General features: G+C 36.1%; 1 protein-coding gene across 8 annotated transcripts; it reads right to left on the bottom strand.

Annotated features, from left to right (window-relative positions):
* Positions 1–654: 654 nt before the first annotated feature.
* On the bottom strand, positions 655–24214 carry stat5b (signal transducer and activator of transcription 5b). 8 transcript variants are annotated; one of them, XM_079596011.1, is made up of 20 exons: positions 23863–24214; positions 20644–20779; positions 19489–19645; positions 16471–16560; positions 16195–16369; positions 14695–14825; positions 14451–14602; positions 13103–13258; positions 12829–13008; positions 10681–10768; positions 9893–10015; positions 9699–9791; positions 8742–8948; positions 7014–7108; positions 6796–6938; positions 6488–6643; positions 4567–4624; positions 2511–2615; positions 2348–2419; positions 1059–1520 (listed from the first exon to the last, which is right to left on the bottom strand). In XM_079596011.1, exons 2-20 carry the CDS (start codon positions 20769–20771, stop codon positions 1397–1399), a joined length of 2433 nt encoding a protein of 810 aa, XP_079452137.1. In that variant the 5' UTR covers positions 20772–20779; positions 23863–24214; the 3' UTR covers positions 1059–1396. The 8 variants fall into 8 exon arrangements, with proteins under 8 accessions (XP_079452138.1, XP_079452139.1, XP_079452140.1 ...); XM_079596010.1 differs by having other exon boundaries at positions 23932–24073; XM_079596008.1 differs by having other exon boundaries at positions 10681–10771; positions 23932–24068.
* Positions 24215–24703: the final 489 nt, after the last annotated feature.

The following is a 24703-nucleotide window of genomic DNA, read 5'->3' as shown; positions in this document are numbered from 1 at the left end:
CTGAGAAACGGTGCGAAATTGGCTGATTGTGCAATATGTGGCTCTGTGTATTCACCCATATGGAAAGTGAAAAGGTTCATAAAAAAAGATTAGTACAGTAATAAAAAAAATGTATATATTAGATTTCGTTAGGCCTTTATCTTTAGTATGACGCACTTGTGTTAGATTTAATGCGCGCTCTGTTGTGGCTGAGAAACGGCACTTTGAAATGGGCTGATAGGCAATAGGATGGCTCAGTGTGTATTGTCCCTCGTGTGAAGTCTTAAGCGTTCATAAAAAAGGATTGGTACAGTAAAAAACTGTTTAAAAGTTGCTTTTTGTTAGACCGTTAAAAGTGTATGTTGTATGAGAGGGTGTCTTGAACATTGAATTAACTAATTATTACATTTAAATAAACCAGTCAGTTCAAGTGTCCATTCAAAAAAAGATTGGTGCAATAAAAACTTTTTATTATATATATTATTTTTTATATATTTATATATAATTGCTTTGTTGGTTTTAACACCATTTACTGGTGGAGAAATTCTGACTTGGCCATTTTAACTCTTAAAAGTACGTAAACATACTAAGTTCACATTCTTGTTTCTCAGAAAAACAATGCTACAGCCAGTTATTCTACTTTGAAATGTGCGTTCAAATGTCTGTTTTTGTTTTGGTCTGAGTGATCCCGCCCACTGCCAATTTACCCAGTAGTATTTCAACACCCCGGGTAGCGAGTTGCAGGAAAACACAGCATATTGCAGCCATAGAAGCCAGCAAACGAACTGGGTCAGAGATCGCAGATTCTACCCGACCTAAAAACTATGACCAGAGAGAAATTAAAACGTGGATAAATCAATTAATCAACTTACATCGTCAAGCTCGTTGCCTTTCATGTTGCGTGTCCTCAATCTGGTGGCAAGTGGCAACCCGCGTGAGCACTTCCATTGTGTTGTCACTTGATACCCTTCTGTTGTGGCTTGATTCCGCTGTGTGGTTAAGCATTCTAATTGGAGGTGGACAAATTTGGAAGACTGAATACTGACAGCTAAATGTCTTCAATGTGCCAACCAAGATTTGATCAAGTAGGTTTTTATAAGACGACTAGAACATAAAAGGTAAAGGGTAATGAAAGTGGAAAACCCACATTGGGCTAGTAATGCAGCCACTAATTTCCAGCCAAATTAAAGTCTACATTGTGACGTCCACAATGTGTATCGCTGTATATGACATGATATTCTGTTCTTTGCTGGTTAATGATGGGAAATTACACAAAGTATAATAAAAATGCAAAGGCAGATAGACATCCAATAATTAGCTTTGACAAACATAACTTTTCACATTTGTTAAGATAAAAATATGGAATGCAACCATAAAGTGTTTGTGTAGTTGGGATGAGAGATCACAGGGTTAAAGGTCAGGACTGTTGTCCACTCCATTGGGTTTCCATGGGCTGTCGAAGGAACTCCTCAACCTGCCGGGCCATGTCCATGGTCTCATCCAGATCGAATTCACCTTCAGTGTCTAACATGGATTCATTCCTTGAGACACACACAGCAATCGTACAATCATACAAACAGACAATCATGGCTGCAGGAACACATTTTGAGCAGGGGTGGCTGTGAAAACAAGAGGGTGTGGGGGGAGGGGGGGTCCATAGACCAAAGAGAAACTGCGCAGAGCTACAGGACTAGAGTAATGCGCGATGACTGACAGGACGATGGCGGAGGCAAAAGTGCAAGAGAACTTTTGTTCATAAAAGTTCTTCGGTTAAATGGATAGTTCACCCAAAAATGAAAATTCGGTCATCCTTTCCTCACCCTCAAGTTGTTCCAAATCTGTATGAATTTCTTTCTGATGAACACAGAACATATTTCGAAGAATATGGGTAACCAAACAGTTGATGAACAGTCATTGACTTCAATTGTATGAAAAAACAAAACAAAAAAAGGGGTCCCATCAACTGGTTATCGACATTCTTCAAAATATATTATTTTGTGTTCAACAGAAGCAAGCAACTCATGCAGGTTAAGTAAATGACGGCAGAATTAATTTATTAATCGGTAGGAAAATCGCCACATCCCTAGTGTACAGCCTAGACGCTTGAGTAAAATGTTGATAAATAACTAGAATGCGAGATTAGTTGCTGCTGAGGGACAAAGAGGCTCTTGCTCTTTTCCTGCTCTCTTTGCAATGACTAGAAATTCTTGTTAATTGTTAATGTTGGCTATAGAATTATGTTACAGGTTGACTTTTTACAGTCAAGTCATTAATGTTTGCAATGAATTCTAATGAATAGATTAATTCATGAAATTATTTTTTCTCTTTTTTTTGTTAAAACAATTTTATTTATCTTTAACACCCCCACCTAATTTTTTCTTGGGCTCCACGGCAGGGGAGCACCACTGCAGCACCCTCAGCACCCCTACTTCCCGCGGTACTGCATACAATCATGCAAGCGTGTTATTGGAGAGAATGACACTAATAGCATCGGGGAAATATATATTTTAAAAATGTTTCTTAGAACTTACATTGATGGATAGATTGTGAAATTATGGTGTTGATTGACGGTGGGCGATGCTGCATGCTCCATGAAGGAATTCCCGGAAGATGGTTCAGGATTGGGTGAAGAAAACCTGAGAAGGAAAAGAAAATACAAGCAGGTCATTTAACCTAAGGTCTGTATTAACATTTGATGTCTTGCTCAAGCCATTTCTTGTAATATACTGAGAATTTGTAATGCTTCTGGTATATGCATTTAAATACACATTATAATAGTGTCGAATAAGTGTTCAACTTCCAAAATTGTGTTTGCATCTAGTTTCCCATTATTAAATTAAATTAAATTATTCTAATTTTCACCTGTATTATAATATAGTGCAAAAATTCATTTATTTCAGTAATTCAACTTAAAAGGTGAAACTAATATATTATGTAGACTCATTACATGCAAAGTGAGATATGTTAAGCCTTTACTAGTTATCATTTTGATGATTATGGCTTACAGCTTATGAAAACCTTTTCACAATATTCTCATTTTGAATTTCATAAATTGTAAGCCATAATCATCAAAATTATAACAAATAAAGGCTTGAAATATCTCACTTTGCATGTAATGAGTCTATACATTAGTTTCACCTTTTAAGTTGAATTACTGAACCAAATTAACTTTTGCACAATATTCAAATTTTTCGAGTTTCAACTGTATACTGATATATATAAATGTGTCCGTAATAGGGCTGCTGGATTATGACACAAATCATGATTATTATGGTCCATATTAAGATCACGATTATTTAACAGAATTGGGGTAGGGGTATCGAGGGGCAAATGACTAAAATCTTATATCACAATATGAGTAAGTGTATTTGACAAGAATGATAAATATCATGATTTAATAAAAAAAATTGTAATAAAACAAGGTTTCCAACTACACTGTAAGGTTTGAAATTTCATAATTCTACCACAGCAAAACTTATACAAGTCCTACTAATGTAAAACCTTGTCAAACAATTACCGGTATTGAAGATGGTTAAACAGTCAGTAAGAATAATTGCAAACAATAAGACGCAAAGATGCAAATGTAATAAACAGCACTTTCATTTTTGATAGTACATTAGGTAATATCTAACACAAGAAATACAACAAATTGAATACAGTAATCAAAAATAATAAAACATTGTACAGTCTTCACTGTATGAATTAAACTTATGTTGATTATATAATAGGCTGCTGTCAGATCTAAAGGATAAATCCAATATATTGTATCCAATATGCACATTCAATTTTATCTTTACTGTTTATGTTCACTTAAGACATAACCAAATGTGTTTACACAAATACATGCCAAGTTGGCATTTTTATTTTGGGGTGTGCAGTATATGACTATTTAGGTGCATAACAAGGACCATAAGAAAAGTGTGGAAGTGCCTAAACGTGGACTAGATTACATATTCATTAAATTTTTACACCCTCAGAATGGGTCGTTCTCCTTCACCTGAATTCTAATCACATGTGGACTATTTAAGCACTGAGCATGCTGTCTTGTTCTGCCTATGACAGGCTACTTTTTTTGTCTTGGACTGTTGATTACCTGTACTGTGACTTGGTTTCAGTAAAAAAAAAAAAAAAAAAATCCTTTGGGTGCAACACAAATATAGAGCATTTTCTCTGTTCGTCAGTTCCAAAGATCCCACATAATGTACAAATTTCACATTTAAGAGATGAAAATTTGATTAATGCGTTCACAATTGTTGGGTCATCTGTTTTAACAGATCCCAGTGTTTACAGAGATATTTTTGATTCCGATTTTTTTTTTTTGTGGTGCACTCAATGCCAGCATTAGAGCACTAGGTTCTGAGGTGAAAATTATTTGGTCAGAAATACATACACACTGACATAGTTTCCTTGTTGCAAAGGCAGCAGATACAGTATTTCATAATATACCCATTTGTATATATTGGCATATGAAGTGGGGAAAATGTCTCTAATATCTAGAAAATGCTAATGATAATCATGTGGATTTGATTTGGATTGGTTTGGACTTTTTGTAAAATAAAAATTGAGAAGAAGAAAAAAAATACTCACTCAACCTTCACCACCTGCTTGATCTCTGGTTTGACATATCCATCCCCCACTGCTTTTGCTGGAAAAGCAAGATCATGTTCATTAAAGACTTGCTACTGGAAACTCACAAACATTCACAAGACCCAACGTGAGCATTTTTAATCTTGACAGAGCATTATTCTGATACTGGTCCCCCTCCCTAACACTGCACATTTTGTATGTCTTCCTAATTAAGCACTCACGATTAGAGCAGTCAAAATTTATTTTTTTCACTACACGAATAGTGTAATAGAATGTAGTAAATTATATATATGAATAATATAAATCGGAGGCATTCTAAATAATATATATCTGAATAATCTCATATAGGGTGCATTTTAGTGAGTTTATTTGGTAACACTTTACTTGAAGGTGTGCATAAGCCTGACATGACAGCTTCATAATCATGACATGACATGAATATGAAGGATATTTTATACATGTTTATGACAACTGTCATTATTATTCACTCAATTACATTTTTAATGCAAATATGACATTATTTGAGATGTCTTTGTTATGACAACTTGACAAACCAATACATCATAACCTGTCAGTGTCTTTGTCATGACAACTTGACATTACCAAAACAACATAACCTGTCAAAAATGTGTCATAAACATGACATAGCAGATTAATTATCAAACTTAAGAAACTACTTAGCTTTATGGGTTAACATTACATTAAACTGTCAAGTGGTTGGTTTTGACATTGGCTGTCATGAGGCCATTATAACTGTGTCATGAATGTTTTTCTTGACCTCAACTACAGTGGTGCAAATTGAATTTGTCTTTAAAATGTCATTTTAATGACAAATTCAATCCATAAAGTTAAGTAGTTTCTTAAATTTGATAATTAATCTGCTATGTCATGTTTATGACACATTTTTGACCATTTGACAAAGACACTGACAGGTTATGATGTATTGGTTTGTCAAGTTGTCATAACAGTGTCTTTGTCATGACAACTTGACATTACCAAAACAACATAACCTGTCAAAAATGTGTCATAAACATGACATAGCAGATTAATTATCAAACTTAAGAAACTACTTAACTTTATGGATTGAATTTGTCATTAAAATGACATTTTAAAGACAAATTCAATTTGCACCACTGTAGTTGAGGTCAAGAAAAACATTCATGACACAGTTATAATGGCCTCATGACAGCCAATGTCAAAACCAACCACTTGACAGTTTAATGTAATGTTAACCCATAAAGCTAAGTAGTTTCTTAAGTTTGATCATTAAACTGCTATGTCATGTTTATGACATATTTATGACAATTTAAGCTGTCTTGGTAGTCAAGTTGTCATTACCAAGACACTGACAGGTTATGATGTATTGGTTTATGTCAAGGTGTCATAACAAAGACATCTCAAACAATGTCATATTTGCAAATAAAAATGTCATAATTGAGCGAATGACACTTAATGGCAGTTGTCAAACATGCATAAAACCTCCTACATATTCATGACATGTGTCATGTCATGATTATGAAGGTGTCATGTCAGTCTTATCTTTTACATAATGTTCATAATTTGTTGGTTATAATAAAAGGATTTGGGAGTGTGCAGAACTTGCACTGCCGTTTTGAGTGGATTCTGACCCACACTAACTCAGATTCACACTCTCAACAGACATATCTGTGATTGGCTCTAAAGCTCAACACTGAAAAAACATGTACCGGTAAATGGAAACGTATCGCTCTTAACAGAATGTGCATGCAAATATGCATGGAAGTTTTTGAAAGCAGCTGCTTATCAGTGGGTACCGAATTTAGTCATACTACCATTATTGCAGAAGTCGGATCTACACCAAGTAATTGTCTCTGCTAAGTAATTGTAACTATGCTAAATATCAATAACATTATGATACATTTGCAAAAGGTGGCATGCATACAGTTTGAAGGTGTGCAGTAACGGGAGAAGACTTCCTCTTTGGGCTGGTTGGGATAGAGGAAGAGCAGATGGTTCAGATCACTGATCCGATCGGCCAGAGAGCGGATGAAGAAATCTTTAGTAGTAAAGGGCATCAGGTTCCACACCATCCGTTCTCCTGCACAACGAAACACACATACTCAGTATGATGGATGCTGGGTAAAGTCATGCATTTCTGTTCAGACCTACTCTTCTCTAACCCACGTTTGGCTACATGCAACTGGGTTCTGATGAATATTGTCTTTACTAACCATTTACTGTGCTTCTTACCTGCTTTGTTCGGGTTTTCTGCAACCCATGCAATGGTGATGCCACCGATTTCAGAGTCGCTGAAGCGCAAGAGGAACGTGCCATTTGGTTTGGACATCAACATGTCCTGAGCTTGCTGCTTGTTAAGAAAACCCAGAATCGCTCTGCAGATAAACACATACAACATTTTACCAAATGTACTCTTTTAACTGACTGAAGTGTGTTGAATCAGTCTTTACCCATCATTCCAGTGAGCCTTCAGGTGTCTTTTCATTAGCTCAATGACTCCATCAAACCACTGCCAGAATGTGAAGTTCCTGCCTGGCAAACTCTCCTGTCAACACAAAAACAGCCAAGACTTGATACTGCACTGCATTCATTTCATGTTCTGAGAAAAAAAAAGTAAAGTAATGGCTCTAAAGTGAGACAACGCATAATGGAAATGATTGCTGAACACTAGTGTTGGGAAGTCCAACTTATTTGGCAGCTCTGGTGGCCCGCCAGTTTATTCTGTCCCACCACAGTTTAATCTCGCGCACCAGTTTCATAATGAACCAAAAATATTTGTACACTTCTCACAATAACATGAAAGGTCTCTAACGTTGAGTTTTGCACCATTGCTTTGGCAAAGCATTGGTCAACTGAAATAAAATCTAAAGCACGATATGGCTTCTCGTTCTCCTGATGTTCTTACACACTTTCCAATGCCTCGTTCCAATGCCTCGTTCATACATTTGTACTACTGTAGAAGTTTGGTACCGGCATTCTGGGCATTATTAGTGGGGTAATTTACGAGATACTACATCGGATCCATTAGCGCCTGCACTAAATCTCTAAATAAGCTCTAACATTCATAATGTTCAACCAAGGGAAAAAAAAAGCTTGTCGGGGGGTTGGGTAGGGTTGTGCTTGGCTCGAAGCCATGATGCAAAGGAGCCTAGGTTGAAATTACTCCAAACCATCCCTTTAACTCTTGCAAGTGAAAGAACACAGTAAAACAATACTTAACATTATGTATACAATATACCGGTAATAAAATAAAATTTATTTTACACATGCAGTTGTATTAAATACTAACATATTACGGTTTTAGGGATAATAATAATATTACAATATTATTTTTACTATTATAATATTGTAATTGTTTGGCTTCCTAAAATACCAGTGTGAATGTAATGTAAACTGAGACAAGGCATGTCCCCATACCCCACCAGAGGGACCAAGGTCCATCCCCATAGTCTCACAAAATCCTATGGGAAACACTAATGCATGCCTCTAAAATGCTATTATTCAAACTAAACTCCGCTTCATATGTGTGTTGCAACATTATTGTGATTCTCTGCTCATTTAGAGTCCCACATGACCAAAAGCCTGCATCAGACGTTTCAACTGATTCCGTTCGAATCGTTCAGTCTGATTTGCAAACCAATGAAAATAATCAATTTAAAGGTGAACTATGCAGGTTTTTACCTTAACTGAACAGCTTCGGAGTCATTGGAATGTTATTACTTTTTTCGGGTTGAATGGTGGTCGTTTCGCACCCCCCTATCGCCTGTGAGCGGAAAAACCACCCTTGCAACTTTGGGGCGGCGGGCCACTGGCGTGATATCAGGTCTTGCGATGTAACGAATTGCTAACGGCAAAAAACTCTGCTAAAATGATGTCATTATTGCGCTCTCACGCTGTTCGAACCCGAATGAAGAAGACGTTGTAAAGAATGTCCCGTCTGCTTTGATGTCATTGATCTACTAGCCTCTGGTATCTGATAGTCGCCAACGAGTTATTCGACAGTGTTGTCAAATATCTATTTTGAAGCTGTAGGGGGAGCTCTATACTAGAGAAATCTGCGAGCAAAAAGCGAGAATACAGCGAAGAAATTCCCGAAGCTGCATAGCCCTGCTTTAAAGAACAACATCGTCAGGTGATAAGCATGTACAGACACTGGTTGGTGTATTAGTGATGGTTACCCTATTGAACTGAGACCAGGTGATGGTCATGTTGCAGTAGTCCTCAGGGTTATTGCTGGAGCTGCTGAAGGCTTTCTGAGCGAGGAACACCAGATTGTCTTCTGACAGGCCTCTGTCGCTCGTAACCTCTGATTTATATTTCACGTTCAGAGCCTCGCACAACTGCGGCCACAGCACCTTATCAGGCACAACGAACGGCACTCGACCCTAAGGAGACATAATGAAGAAGAACCTAATAGAGCACAGGTGCATTCTGTTGTGAACACTGTAGTACATGGCAAAGCACAAATGTTTCACTTTATTGCATTTTGGTCATGTAAAAGGATTTAAAGACATTTCCCCGACAAGCAACAGTATTACAGATTTCCCAGACAAACAACAGTGTGGATGCTAGGGCTGTGTTGACTGGGTTGAACCTTAATTTTTATGAACCGAGATCTTTTAATCTATGCTGATTTCAGTTGATGCGTGAAAAAAAAAATCAGTAAACATTATTTGTAGCGCCTCCCATCCAATAATTGCAATAAGCTTTGTGCTTTGATAATTCTGATTTGAAACAAATCTGTCTGAGCTTTCAAATTCTGTCAATTTTATAACAATTCAAATAATAAACAATAAATTTCAAAAGCTTGTTAGTTAACTAGACAAAATAACCCTAGAGAAGAATATCTGAAAAAATAACCCTAGAGAAGAACATCTTGCAAAATATATGCACCATATTACATATTCATTGTATTTTTACTTAACATGTTGTCTTCATTATTTAATGTATGTTTGAATAAATCTGACATAAAAACAAGTTATTACAGCCACCATTTAAATGTTTATATTTCAACAACAAATTTCAGTTAAGGTAAAAAAATATATAATACTAAAAGATACCATTGATGAGGTTTCATCTGAGAACAGTACATTTCATTCAAATATGCAAACAATATGTAAATGACGTGTCCTAACCGGCTCAGAGAAAGCATTGTCCCACAATACTGTCGCTGTAGCGTTATTGTCTTGACTCCCATGAACGATGACCACAACAGGCAGGGATAATGTCTGCACAAGAGAGAGAAACAAAAAGGAACAAAATGTATTAATGATACAATGTTGAATAAGACAACAAATAGGAATTACTATGTTTTAGTTTAATGTTTTACCTTCACGTGAAACACAAGTTCATTTCCTCCCACACTGAACTGAGACTCAAACAGAACCGTAAACTTCTCTTCGGTCACTGACTCCGCCCCACGTCGATCTGAACGCTTAATACGCTTCAGAGACTGCAAACAAGAGAAACATAGTCATTCAAAAATTAAAAACAATAGGTTTGATTCATCAAAATATCCACTGAATCAAATAACAGGAGGTCAAAAAAATTATTGAAATAATTTTTTTTTTTTTTTAAATGGAAGCAAGCAAGCTCTGCAAAACAATGCAATACAATGATGATTGAGAGATGAACATTCTTCAAAAGTCTGGTGTATCATATTTGATACTCTCAAATTAACATGATTTTTCTAAAAATGTATGCATGGATAATCAAGTTATCCTAGGTTGCTCATGAAATATTACTAACAACATGTTAACCCTTGTAATAAATAAACAATTTTTTAACTGTATACACCTGTTGCATTCTCAGGTCCGTTTGGACCGTGTGGAATGTAAGCTTATAAAACAGTCATATCATAACTTAAATTCCCCCTGTGGTGATAATCAAGCATTTCATATTGTTTATATGTCTAAGTGGTGTTTTTAATATGCTTTAAGACGTGGAATTTATTTTTCAACTAAAACAATATTGCCTTTCAGCAATGTTTTGATCATGTTGATAATTGAGGTCTTTGCGTATCAAATATGATACAGTATGCTTTATAGGGTTAACAGCATTTTGTGGAGCGTGCAAACACACTCAATGTGTAACATGAAGCATTTAAGCGCAGTTTACCATGGTCCTGAAGTGCGCGCTCAGGGTGCCAGTGGTTTGATGGTACTCCATCACACAGTTGTTGTTCAGAATCTCTCCACTGCTGTCACTTCAGTATAAAGAAAGGACAAACAAGTCATGTACACATGCAGGTAGAAAACAGTGTTTCTCGACAGGCCTTGGAGGAGATGTCCATAAAACTGTATGATATGGTAGACATCAGTGATTCAGATGCACGTGCTGTATGCGATATGCGACTAGAGGAGCAGTGTTTTTCTGACTCCGGGCCGGTTGCACTGTTCCAGAAGCCAGAACAAAAGGGTTATAAAGCACTTTGAGTTTTTCTTTGACTCGTTTGACTTATTTAGAATGTGGTAGTAATGTAGGAGAGACCTGCCCTTTTGTTTGAAACCTGGTGTTTTTTTGTAACACTATAGATAAGGTTGATTGTATTTTTTTTAGTTTATGATAGTTTAGTTATGTTGCTGTTTAAAGGGCACCTATTATGACATTTAAAATGTTCCTAATGTTGTTTTGGGAGTCCCCAACAACAGTTTTACGTGCATGCAATGTCAAAAAACACTTTTGTTTTCGTATAATATGCATTTATTTTTACCTGATTTGCTCACCGACTCCCAAATGAATCGTTCAACGACTCATTTTTCCAAACCCCTCCTTTGCGCGACGCTAATCTGCGATTGGTCAGATGACCCAGCAGTGTTTACAGAGATAATACTTATTGTTTAACACGGAGTACAATGATGCTTTTATCAATTAAATTGTGTTATAATAATGATTATAGTCCACTGCTTTGTAGTTTGTAGTAAAAAAATAAAAATAAGATAAAGAATTTAATGTTATGTTAGCGAGCATATTGTATGATAACCAGAGTTCATATTGTAAAAGCACAATCAGTCTTTGTTTGCGTTAGCCCGATGCATAAACATAACGTTTTTACAAAAAAAAAAATGCAGTTACGTTACTACGAGATATTATTCTATTCTTTAAGACAACTCTGAAAACAACGACAAACACTTCACATATCTCAATACAATTGCCATTGAAGACCTAGAAGCTAAACGGTGCTTACACAACAAACAAAATAATTATTAAGCATGCTACATAAAACATAAAAGCAACAATTATTAATAACACTTACAGGTTGTGATACGGAGGAGGAAGCTGATGCAAATACACTTGGAACTGAACCTTCCTTCAATATCAGCCAGCTCGCGAATCCAAGTTTGATTGCATTTAAAAAGCAATCGTCTTCAAAATGGCGCGAACAAAGCACAAGGCTCGGACTATACTTCTGTGGTATAGTGAATTGTAGCCACTTAGTCTTCAAATGCTCCTCCTTGGGCAGATGAAAAAAGTTGGCTTTTGAGTCGCATTTCAGAACACAGCATCTCGTCGCCATGATATTTTCCCTGGCCTTGGAGCGCAATAAGTGGGTGTATCGTATTCAAATAACTTGACAAGTTGACGTCATCTAGTCAGAGAAAAAGCTTTGGTCTTCTAACGATTCATAAAAATGACTGAGTCGACTCTTACTTTTGAAAGACAATAACTTTATATACGGTGCACTTTCATATTTCAAACTTTGCAGGATGTTTTTGTTCACTTAGATCAATGTTACACACTACATGAAAGGTACATTTCAAAATTCCATAATAGGTGCCCTTTAAATTCGTTAGATTGGTTTTGTTTGTTATTTTGGGCCTTGGGTCACTCTGATGAAAAATACCACTTTATTGGTTATTTATTTTTTTGTTCAACAAATCATACCACTTTATTGTTAATTGCTTTTCTTTGGGCTGTGGGTCTCTTCAATGAATTCCAGCACTTTATTTTTACTTCGTTCAGCTATTTACAAAAAAATTGTGTTTTCCCTGGTCCTTTTGGTCTGACGGCTTGATGGAAGCCTTTAGGTATTTTTATTCATTACATCTTACCCCTAGCGGACGTAACAAAATAGGGGCTCCGCCACTTCAGTAATGTTTGTAATATTTTGGACAATGTGGCCCCCTACCCCAAATGAGACAAAGCAACAAGTGCTAAATCTCTTCAATGTTAAGTTTTAGTCAAAGCCAGGTTAAGACCATTATGCAAGTTGCTTGTTATTTATTTCCATAGCTAAAAAAAAAAAAAAAAAAAAAAAAAACTTACTTGCGGGTGTTCTCGTTCTTGAGTAATGCCTTGGCCTGCTGTTCGCTGATGATTGTGGCCTTAACCTGAGGAGGATTCATGTGGACGTTGAGTTTTCCACCGACCAGCAAGCGAACGGTCGCCGAAAATTTTGTCTGAGTCTTCAGCACTTGAGGAGGCTGTTTCTCAATAATAAATGTGCTGCAGAGAGACCAGAAGAAAAAGACACCGCTCAAAACCTTGCTTCTCTGAGAGAGACAATAGTGTCCAGTGACGGCAGCGACTGCTTGCGCACCTGGTGACGAGTGCTGATATGACATCTGTGACGGTAGCGTTGAGTTCAGTGAGAAGTTCTTCTGTGGGTCCGGGTATGGGCAGCTGCTGTGTCAGGTGTTCAACTCGACGAATCTGCTGTCTGTTTTGCCAGATCATATCGGCCAACTTCTCACACCTGCATTCACAAAACAAGAACATAAAATACTGTTCAAGAGGAACCTGTTCAAAGCAATGTAGCGCATGCACATCTCACACAAACAACTGAATATCAGCAAATAGCAAAATAAACAGGCTGACATAACTGTTAAACTCCCCTGATTGATTACCTGTTGGATGACACTCAAAAATGGAAAACTAAAACCAGTAGGGCCCAGCGTAGGATTTTGCTATATTTTTTATATTGCAGTATGTAAATGTATCTGTGCAGTGCAGTAAAGTTATTGACATGTCATTATGATAAAGAAACATGCATCAATGAGAAAAAGTGTGCTTGAAGCTAAAAAGAGTTTTTAAGCACAATAAAACCTGGCGTCTCATCCTTGGTCATTTTTGTAGGGTATTTATTTATATGAACATTATTTGTATTCTTTTAATCCCTATATTTGCATTCTTTAATGAAGTAGAAAAACATTGTAGTTTAGAAACATTTAATTTTTACTTGTCAAAATAACAGAAATCATTAATTATCTTTTATATGTTTTTAGAATTTGGCAAATGACTAAATATCAGTCATCAACACAAGTCAACTGAAGGGGAATTAGACATTACTGGTCTGTGTGTTCGGACAGACATTTTTTATATGTTTGATCTTTCCTCACATTTAAGTTTGTTAGGAAAAGTAAGGCAAGTCAGGTATATTTGTAGTTGTAGCCAGTAATTCAGTTTTGCTTTAAATTAATTTAGGCTTGGTGTTTTTAATAAACGGCACCATTGTTTAAGTTAAATTTATATAAATATTACATTCTCGTTCTGTATACAGTTGTATATATGTTGTAATATGATGGATTTTTGTTAAGTGAGGGGAACTAAAATACATGTTTCTAGTGTTATAATGTTAAACGTTACATTTTATTTACCCGATATTTTACAGTCTTTATGCATCTAAAAATGAAATTCAACTTATATACCAATGTGACTTACCTTGCGGCTAGTATGATGCATTTTTCCCAGAATCTATGGTAATATATATTGATTTGCTCTTAGATAACAATATGCCAATAGATGGCAAAAAACAAATGGGCTGCTTTTGGGTATGGTGTGGCTTTAAGGTTTGTATAAGAGTATTTCATATTAATTAGCTTATAAAAATAAAAACAAGCCTTACAGTACCCCCTCAGTAAATATGTGTGTGTATTGTCCATCAGTACCAGGCTTGCAGTATGTCCAGTCCTCCCTCTGATGGTCCTCCGTTTCCTGCGAGCTGCTGTCGTCTCTTCCACTGGATCAGTTCATCATCCACGATCACGGTTTGCTGTTTCCTCAACAGAGCTAGTGTTCTCTGATGCTTCTCCGCCAATTCCTATACACAAACACACATTATATTATTCAACTGCTGGGCAATGTTTGTGTAGCAAGTAAAGAAGACATGCGTATCATGGGGATTGAGTGTACCTGTCTGTATTTCTGTAAGGTGTTGGCCTCTCGTGTGAGCCATGCCTCTAGCGTGGACTTCCTGCTCTGCAGACCCGACTCTCTCTGAACACGCTCGGCTGGAGGAAGGCTGGCCAAGCTACTCAACTGTGCTACTCGACACAGATAAAACCTCAATGAATCGGTTATAAGTACAAGCTACAGTTCAATAAGTACTCAAAAGTATTCCCAGAAAGCCCTGTGTAGGATATGACATGTCTTGGTCATTTTGCTCGGATCGACTCACTCAGCTTGAGTTCAATCAAGAGAAATGTTGTGGAGAAAGCTGTTGACAGCGTGATATAGTCACATACAGTGTATAGTAGGGCTGTAAACAAATCCAAAATAAAAGTTTGTGTTTACATAATATATGCGTGTGTATAAATAAATAATATATGCGTGTATATAAATACACACATGCATGTATATATTTAAGATTTTTTTTTTTATTTATATATAAAATAGTTCTATTTACATATAATGTAAATCATATAAAAATATATATGCAGTATATAAATGCAAATATTTCTAAAATATATACATGCATGTGTGTGTATTTATATATACAAAATAATTACACAATACACACACATATTATGTAAACAAAAACTTTTATTTTGGATTCGATTAATCGTTTACAGCCCTAGTAGTCTACGGGAGTTAGGCGTACGTACACCAACTACATACTGCATGTTAACTTGATTTAAAAAAAAGGAACGGCATTCTGTTGTTTTGTGTAGAAGAACTTTAACAATCTGACATTAATTGCAATCTTGAATTGATTCACTAGCAGAAGTTATAACTCCATCACCTGCACTGATGCATCGTACTACGGTAGATAAGCATGCAGCGACTTACATTGTTGTATGGAAAAGCACCCCAGGGCTCACCGAACTGCAATTTCCATATTAATGCATAATCAGGTAAGGTAACACTTTATTTTACAGTGTCCTTGTAATATGTTACATGTAGTTACTATAGTGATAACTATAAATTATGCATACTGTAATTACACGCAACTAACCCTAAACTCTACTAACCCTAAAACCCCAACCCTATAGTAAGTTCATGTAGTTGATTAATATTACTCAGTACTTAATGGAGAACTACACAGTAACAAGGACACCTTAAAATAAAATGTAACCCATACTCATGTTAGATTTTGTAGCTAATTTTATCTCTGTGTTTTTACTGAGTGTACAGTCCTTTACTCTACTGTGTAGTTGTAAATTGCTCTATAATTAAACTAGATTTGAGACTTAATAATCACTTTAATGTAGCCATTAGGCTGCTTTAACTTGCTGAGTCTCCAAGAGATCAAATATATTCTCTCTTTATCTGTAGACAACAGCATGTACTCTATTTAATATTTACTCTAAAAAGGTTTTGCTTGCAGAATCAAGCATTCAGCAGTGTTGTGGTATAATATAGAAAAACGCTAAATGAGATGTGCAGGATGAGATGAGACTTATATGTTCATACCCTGTATCCTCAAGCTCTCCTGGTATTGAATGATGAAGTATTCTTGACTGTGCTGCAGCTTGCGGAGGTCGTTGTCCGTGTCCTGCGTCATGACACGCAGCTCCTCAAATGCCTGGTTGATCTGCTGGTATCTCTGAGGGGTCCCGTCCACCGGAACCGAACCCGGACTGCTGGCCTGATCACCACAAACATACATAATATCATTCAATTGTCACATTCCAATCATTACATCCTCAGTGTAGATCAACAACCAAAGAAACTGCATGTGTGACTTACATTGGATGCTTCCTGCACAAGTCTTTGCTCAGTGTACAGAATGTGTTTGACACACCGCACAAGCTCCAACGGGCAAGGGTCATACGAGCTCTACAAAACATAGGATCGTCAAAATCACATCATCGTGGGTATGAACTCAATTCATCAGAGGAACAAATCTTTTAAAATAAAACATGCGATTGACCTCAATTCTCTTCTAAAGAAATATGAACTAAACTGTGTGAAATGTGAATACAGCAATATTTCACCAAATGTGAATATTTTAGACTACAAGCCCATATGGATGTTGGGTAACAAGGCCCTGTGATCACAAATAAACTGGAGCAGATGTGATTGAATAACTACATCTTATTATTCTATTCGAAATATCCGAGTTACTTTTTCAAATCCTTAATGCAAGTTACTTGTTTTCCCATGCATTGACTGAGACCTCTTCTGTCCCCATGTTGAGAGAAATCGTGAGAAAGAGGCAGAGGTATTGTGAGCCCTGACTAAACATGATGGTTATTATAGTTCTAGACTAAATGTGAGCATAAACAGATTCAGTATTCCTCAAAATTAATTAAAACACTGAAATGCAAACTCAATAAAAAAACCTAAAATAACTTAACTTAAATATGTTAAATAATACAAATATTAAATGCATTTAATCTCACTTTATCAACCAATGACATGTCGTTGCTGCTGACCTTCGATGTTCCAATTCAACCATACTAATAAGCAAAAATTACTTCAGATAAGCATCAAATTTTGTTCTATTTTTTTGTTCTTATTGACGTGAAAGTGTTGAACTTCATTTCCTGCATCCTATTCTTCTGCAATCCGAATGCTAGCACAACTGAAAGGAGTGAATTTGAATATTCATTTCACTTTTGGTGTGAAAGGCTCGTTACATTTGCCAAAAATAGCATTTAAAAATAGAAAATAGAAAAAAAAACAAAGCCCAGACAAGGTGAGGAAAAGTACCATAACACATTACTTTTCATAACAAGTAACTAATTAACATAATTAGTTACTTTTTAGAAAGTAGTGCAATAAACGCATAACTTTTAAAAGTACATATCCACAACACTAGACACATTAATAGTGTGCAGTGCATGAATTAAATTAAAGAGAGTAAATTGTGGGTTCTTAATTATTGTGTTATAAAGTAATAACCATTAGTATGAAGGGTATGCAGTTAAAGGGCACCTATTATGGAATTTTGAAATTTACCTTTCATGTAGTGTGTAACATAGATCTAAGTGAACAAAAACATCCTGCAAAGTTTGAAATATGAAAGTGCACCGTATATAAAGTTATTGTCTTTCAAAAGTAAGAGTCGACTCGGAGTCATTTTTATGAATCGTTAGAAGACCGAAGCTTTTTCTCTGACTAGATGACGTCAACTTGTCAAGTTATTTGAATACAATACGCCCACTTATTGCGCTCCAAGACAAACTTGAAAACTTCATGGCAACGAGACGCTGTGTTCTGAAGTGCGACTCAAAAGCCAACTTTTTTCATCTGCCCAAGGAGGAGCATTTTAAGACTAAGTGGCTACAATTCATATATACAACTATACCACAGAAGTATAGTCCGAGCCTTGTGCTTTGTTCGCGCCATTTTGAAGACGATTGCTTTACCAACTTAAATGCAATCAAACTTGGATTCGCAAGCCGGCTGATATTGAAGGAAGGTTCAGTTCCAAGTGTATTTTCATCAGCTTCCTCCTCCGTATCACAACCTGTAAGTGTTATTAATAATTGTTGCTTTTATGTTTTATGTAGCATGCTTAATAATTATTTTGTTTGTCGTGTAAGCACCGTTTAGCTTCTAGGTCTTCAATGACAATTGTATTGAGATATGTGAAGTGTTTGTCGTTGTTTTCAGAGTTGTCTTAAAGAATAGAGTAATACCTCGTAGTAACGTAACTGCATTCTTTAGTTTTTTTATTTGTAAAAACGTTATGTTTATGCATCGGGCTAATGCAAACAAAGACTGATTGTGCTTTTACAATATGAACTCTGGTTATCATACAATATGCTCGCTAACATAACATTAAATTCTTTATCTTATTTTTAGTTTTTTACTACAAACTACAAAGCAGTGGACTATAATCATTATTATAACACGATTTAATTGATAAAAGCATAATTGTACTCCGTGTTAAACAATAAGTATTATCTCTGTAAACACTGCTGGGTCATCTGACCAATCGCAGATTAGCGTCGCGCAAAGGAGGGGTTTGGAAAAATGAGTCGTTGAACGAATCATTTGGCAGTCGGTGAGCAAATCAGGTAAAAATAAATGCATATTATACGACAACAAAAGTGTTTTTTGTCATTGAATGCATGTAAAACTGTTGTTGGGGACTCCCAAAACAACATTAGGGACATTTTAAATGTCATAATAGGTCACTATTTAGTACTCTACAAGGTGAACAATGTCATATACTGTGTTGTGAAATTATGTAAAAAATTTCAATGTTAGGTGTACAGAAAAATATGCGATTAATCAGTTAAAAAAAATCAATCAATTGACAGCACTATGCCTATAAATATAACCAAGCACTAGGAAAATTACTCCGATCGGGGGCACAAAAAACGTGATTGGGACATCCCTAGTGCTGAGCTTTTGAAAACAAAACCAAATGTTCATAAACCAAAATATAAAAGTAAGGCAAGCAATGCTGTGCAGGGGTAAGCTTCTGCTGTTTTGATGATGCAAACGCACATCGGTTCGGACCCAAATAATATGATGCGAACGCAGCCCGAGGGAGGACCAGGCAATTGAACTGTGAATCGAAGTGTGAAAGCACCCTAAAGAATCGTCTACCACAGTTGCCTGTTGTGTGATGTCACATTAAGTTCAATCATTTTTCTTTATTAAGTGTCTATTGGAAGGAAATGTAAAACCATTTCAGAAATTAAATTCTCTCCCTGTCCCCTGTACTTTTTCACAAGGAAAGCAACCAAGAAACCCTAATGTTTCATCCTTTTCGGGTTTGCCTCATGTCCCTGCAACTGGTTCTCATACCTTCAGCTGTGTGGCATAATGGCCCAGTTTGATCTTCAGCAAGAAGCCATCTTCACCCATCTGATGCTCTGCCTTCCTCTGCAGCTCCTGGATCAGACCTTCCAGCAGTCGCTTGGCTTTAAACTCGTCCAGCTGGTTCTCCAGGTCGATGGCATCCCTGCACACGACATAAACGTGCTTCAGTCCATATCATGCCCTGCTACTACACAGACTTTATAGACCTTAGTCAGGGTAGTGTCATATTCCTTTTTTACAGGAATAAAAACAAGGCTGTACCTGTGAGGGTTAGAACAGTGTATTCAATGGACTGTACTGTTGTGAACTAATGAAACGACATTACGGAAAAAAAAACCTGGAGTCAAAAACTCCATGAAACAGAAAGAGTTGCGAATATTTTGTGATCTAGAACTTTTATAAAGTGTGTGTGTCATTGTAAAGACTAGGGCTGTAACGGTAGCCTCAAGTCACAATTTGATACATATCTGATACAATACCGATACAATTTGATACAATACTGAACTCACAATAGGATATTATTGCGATACTCCAAGACATATGATAAAAGGTTAACAAAAATGTACTGTTGATTAAAATGCTAAATTTGATATTACATTGTGGGTTTAAATGAAAAGGCTTGGACTTGGTGCTGGTAGCCCAATGCACAGGACAATAGTGACACTAGAATAAAAATATTCATGATTATGAAGCTGAAAATACAGAATTATTTTAGACAAATAAGCTTTCACTGTCACTAACTAGATATATTTTAAATAATGTAGGCCACTTTTTACTGGTAACATAAGAATTTCGGCATAATCAGGACCCACAAATATTCCCCCATTGCATTATTATATATTACGTTCAACATTATATATAGTAGTTTAATGTAGTACTGACACCAACTCTGAAACTTGATTTTTTTCCTCACACAGTAATTTTTATTTTGGGTGAACTACCCACGATACATATTGTTACTATCCACGATACATAGTGTTGCAGTTTTGTACTGCGATATATTGTGACAGTTACACCCCTAGTAAAGATTGTTTGTCTATCCCTCACAGCATGGTTTTCATCCGCATTAAATTCAATATGTCATCTAACCTGGTCTATTTACATACATAGATCTGAGCTTTTAGGGGATGAGACACTCACCACGGCTGAGCCTCCAGCCACTGTGCCAGGTAGTGCCGCACCTCAATGGGGAAGTGCTGCCCATAGAGAGATTGCATCTGATGCAGGGCGTCCCCCTGGAGCTGCTGCGCCTGAATCCACAGCGCCATTCCTGGCTCTGGACAGATAGACAAATGTGCGATTGCAACATTAAGAATAGTATAACAACTGTATCCCACAATGAAATGCGCTCGACTTGACCTTCTGTTTGACAAATGAACCGAAATAAATATCTTGTTCTTGACTGTGAAGTTGTGCCTGGAGCATAAAACTAACGTACGTGTTCTACATTACAGTTGTATAATTTGTCATGACGCAATGAAACATACTGAATTGTGTGGAGTGGACGTCGTTTTCGGCCAAGTGGTCATACCAATCTTGCACTCATTATCCCCAGCCTATATAACTCAATAAATCACTATGTGGCAAGTGTAATTAGCTATATTATTCTTAATTTTATTTTGTGTGTTTTAGTGAAAATGTCAAGATGGAAAGAGCTGTCCCTCTACAACTAATTGTTATTGTTAAAATGGCTAAATCTGACTAATCAGTTTTAGATATTGCTCATATGCAGGATGTGAATTAGGGCTGAATGATATTGAAGAAAAATGCGATAGCGATAACTCTAAATAATGCCATATTTGATATGCGATAAGATAATTCTTAAAGTGTGTAAAATAAACTTAAAAACATATTTAAAATTATATAACCTACATACGTGTTTCACATTCTTTTTGTGACAAGAAAACATCCCTACAACTTCTGAAAGGGAACAGCAGTGTTTTACTATAGCATAAGAAGTGTTATTTTAACATCAGTGTAAACCACAGGGTTTAGGGTTTCAGGTAAACTCCATGAAACAGTTTCAAGAGTTGTGTAAATTATGTAAACTAGAACTTTTATACAGTGCGCATTGTAAAGACTAGGGATGTAACGGTACCCTCAGGTCACAATATTATTGTGTATATACTCCAGACATATGATAAAAGCCAGGTTAACAAAAAATTAACTGTTGATTAAAAAATGCTAAATTTGATATTACATTGCCACTTTTTACTGGTAACATAAGACATTTGGCATTATCAGGAGTGGGACCCAGAAAATTTCCCCCATTGTATTATATTCAACATTATATATAGGCCTAGCAGCTCTGAAAACGTGATTTTTTCGCTCACTGTAATTTTTGTAAATTTTTAGTTTATTTAACAACAGACACTGAATAATTAAATGTAAATTGAACACTGCTTAGTTTTCACTGTATGAATTAAATGTATACTGATTTTTATTAAAGCTACAAAAGTTATTCAGCCAAGAGCGGTGTGATTTTCTCTTCGTCTTTAGTTCACGACACCTGTTATTGCAAGCTGTTGTGATATATGCATTTGCGATATTTCGATAAATTCCATATTTTGTGCAGCCCAAATGTGAATGGTCATAATGCCCACAGAATAACTATAAGAAGAATATGGGTAATCAAACAGTTGATGGGCAGTTCCATATACTATGGAAGTCAATGGGGTCCCATCAACTGTTTGGTTACCAAAATTCTTCAAAACTACTTTTGTGTTCAGCAGAAGAACGAAATTAATACAGTTTTGGAACAACGTGAGGGTGAGTAAATGATGACAATTTTAATTTTCATAAAATCATATTTAAAAAATCATATATTGAGTTTTTGTTGAGGAAACCAGGGTGATGCCAACTTCCGGGCTGGCCTACAATAATGTGTCACCATCACCGCAGCACTATACACTCACAATAGGAAAAGTCATCATTCCACAAATATTTCAAACGTGCTACATTGTAGTCACATGACCTCATGACATTGCATGTTTAAATTAGAAATCATCTTGGGAATACACATGGTTCATTTTTGTGCACTTTTGTGTAAAAAAAACATCTTAACTTCTGTCACTGCCATCAATCAATGTTTAAAAACTATAGCTGATGTCACTATAGGCTCAAGAAATGGGATGTCTAGTAAAATGTACTCTATAGAGCTTATGTGGCCCCGCCCCTTTTCAGCGCTGCGCTCGTTGTCTTTTGTCTTCCGGTCTGTATTTTCACAACGATCTTGCGTATTTATGAATGAACGGCTCGTTTTAAAATCTTCCCGGTCTACTGACATTTACGACATCTGCTTTACACATTACAATCGTCATGATAACTTTCGTTAACTTTACATTAAGTAAATCCACTTCAAAAGCTAATTACTCCTGGACAGCGATGCCATAGAAATATACAGAGCCACTGCAAAAACGGAAGTTAAAGACAATATTCTAAAGATGGCTGCGCCCTTGTTTCTTTGGCGCATAAGGATACAATATTTTTGTCAAAGGACATCCAGGTATTCTGTGCATACAGAAAATGTGCACAGTTTTTGTACTATACACTGCAGATACAATCAAAGTATAATTTTGTTTAAAACGGCCTTAAAGTTATACATACTGTAGAAATAGAACAGTAGGGCATTACACTAACGTTACATCTAATCATATGTTTTTGCCTTAACATGCTGCATGTGGCCAAACATACTAAAGAGTGCCATCATATTATTGACGAACCATGTAAAAACCATGATACACGAGTATGATACTCATTTAGTACCATAACTTTATCATATAATACCATCACTTTACTATGCTAAATCACATGTACTCTTCCTGACGACAAAACGGGTATTTAGGTTGCCAAATAAATAAGGTTTGAGATCCACGCAGTAGTAAAACTAATACTTATTTGTTATTTAAAAAAATTATTGGTTCGTATTGCTGTTGTTGTACTCAGACTATATTATTTTAGCACACACGATTAGCATCAACACAAACTTGTTGCTTTAACCTCAAGAGCTAACGTTAAGTTAACTGGAAGACAGTTAACAGGCAAACTGAAATTAAATATTCCGGAAATCATGTTTTACAATATGAAACACTAAAGTACACATTTACTTTCGATTATGAATTTGATGGCTCGTGGGTTGTTTAACGTTAGTTAGCATTAGAAAATAGTATTGGCAGCTAGCATTAGCTCAACCTTAAAGATCAAACACAAAAACAAGTGTTTCAGAGTGTCGCGTTAACATCAACAGTTTACCTGTGCCATGAACGATTTAAAACGTGTATTAGAGTCCGGAAACATGGTGAATTATCACCCTCTCGAGCAGTTTAACATCTGTTAAGCTAACCAGTAAAAGTAACTTACTTTAGAAAGCAGCTCGGAGCAGTCACATGAGAACAACTGAATAATAAAGGTGATAAAACACGTGCTCACAGCATTAAAGGAGACCTGCAGCAGAAAGATGTGATGATGACGTGTGGATTTTCAAAGTTTGACAGCGTTTATCCATCCATGAGCTCCACTGCATAAAAATACACTACTACAGCAACTCTCAACTGAGTGGCGCAGGTATGACATCACTTTGTAGGCCAAAACGCGGAAAAGAGTAAACATTTGAGCACTTCCTGTTCCATCGTTACGAAGTCAATTGGTTTAAATGGCTGAAATAAGGTCTGTGGTGAACACACGCTCAAGACACTTTCACGTTTTATTCTACGACATAAAATACACCCCACTCTTTTGTTTAAGCTGTTACGTGTCTTGAAAAAGGCAGTTGCTAACAAGTGGCTAAATGGGACTACAGAGGCTGTCGAGGAGATTAAGCGTCATCACGCCGGTAAACTCCGCTGATAACCTACTCTAACTCAAACTTTCTGGGAAAATGTTTTGTAATGAGTTGTAGTAGCCTATTTTAAATTGTAATATTTTTTCACAATATTACTGTTTTTTACTGTATTTTCTATCAAATATGCAGAAGAGAATTCTTTCAAAACCATTAAAAATCTTACTGACCCCAAATTTTTGAGCAGTAGTGTACAGAAGTGCATTTACTGTAATTAAGCTAGTTTGTGCAATTCATTTTTTTTATTGATTGTTAAATTTGATTGTGTTGTGTTCTGTTGTTGTTAATAAAAATATGTGCAAACGTTTTATGTTTAGTGTTACACATCTGTCACTGGCTGCCCTTTACAGTGGTTTTTACTAT

The sequence above is a fragment of the Phoxinus phoxinus genome (assembly GCF_949152265.1).
Source record: "Phoxinus phoxinus genome assembly, chromosome: 21".
Lineage (NCBI taxonomy): Eukaryota > Metazoa > Chordata > Actinopteri > Cypriniformes > Leuciscidae > Phoxinus > Phoxinus phoxinus.
This window is presented reverse-complemented; position numbering and strand designations above follow the sequence as displayed.

What these genes read in the sequence shown, in the direction of transcription:
- stat5b (XM_079596007.1), bottom strand. Translation starts at nt 24,025, where the DNA reads ATGCAGTGGAGCTCATGGATGGATAAACGCTGTCAAACTTTGAAAATC. An exon ending in ATTATGCCACACAGCTGAAG is followed by an intron (nt 16,561 to 19,488) that starts GTATGAGAACCA and finishes TATGTTTTGTAG; the next exon opens with AGCTCGTATGACCCTTGCCC. An exon ending in ATATCAGCACTCGTCACCAG is followed by an intron (nt 13,009 to 13,102) that starts GTGCGCAAGCAG and finishes GTCTCTCTGCAG; the next exon opens with CACATTTATTATTGAGAAAC.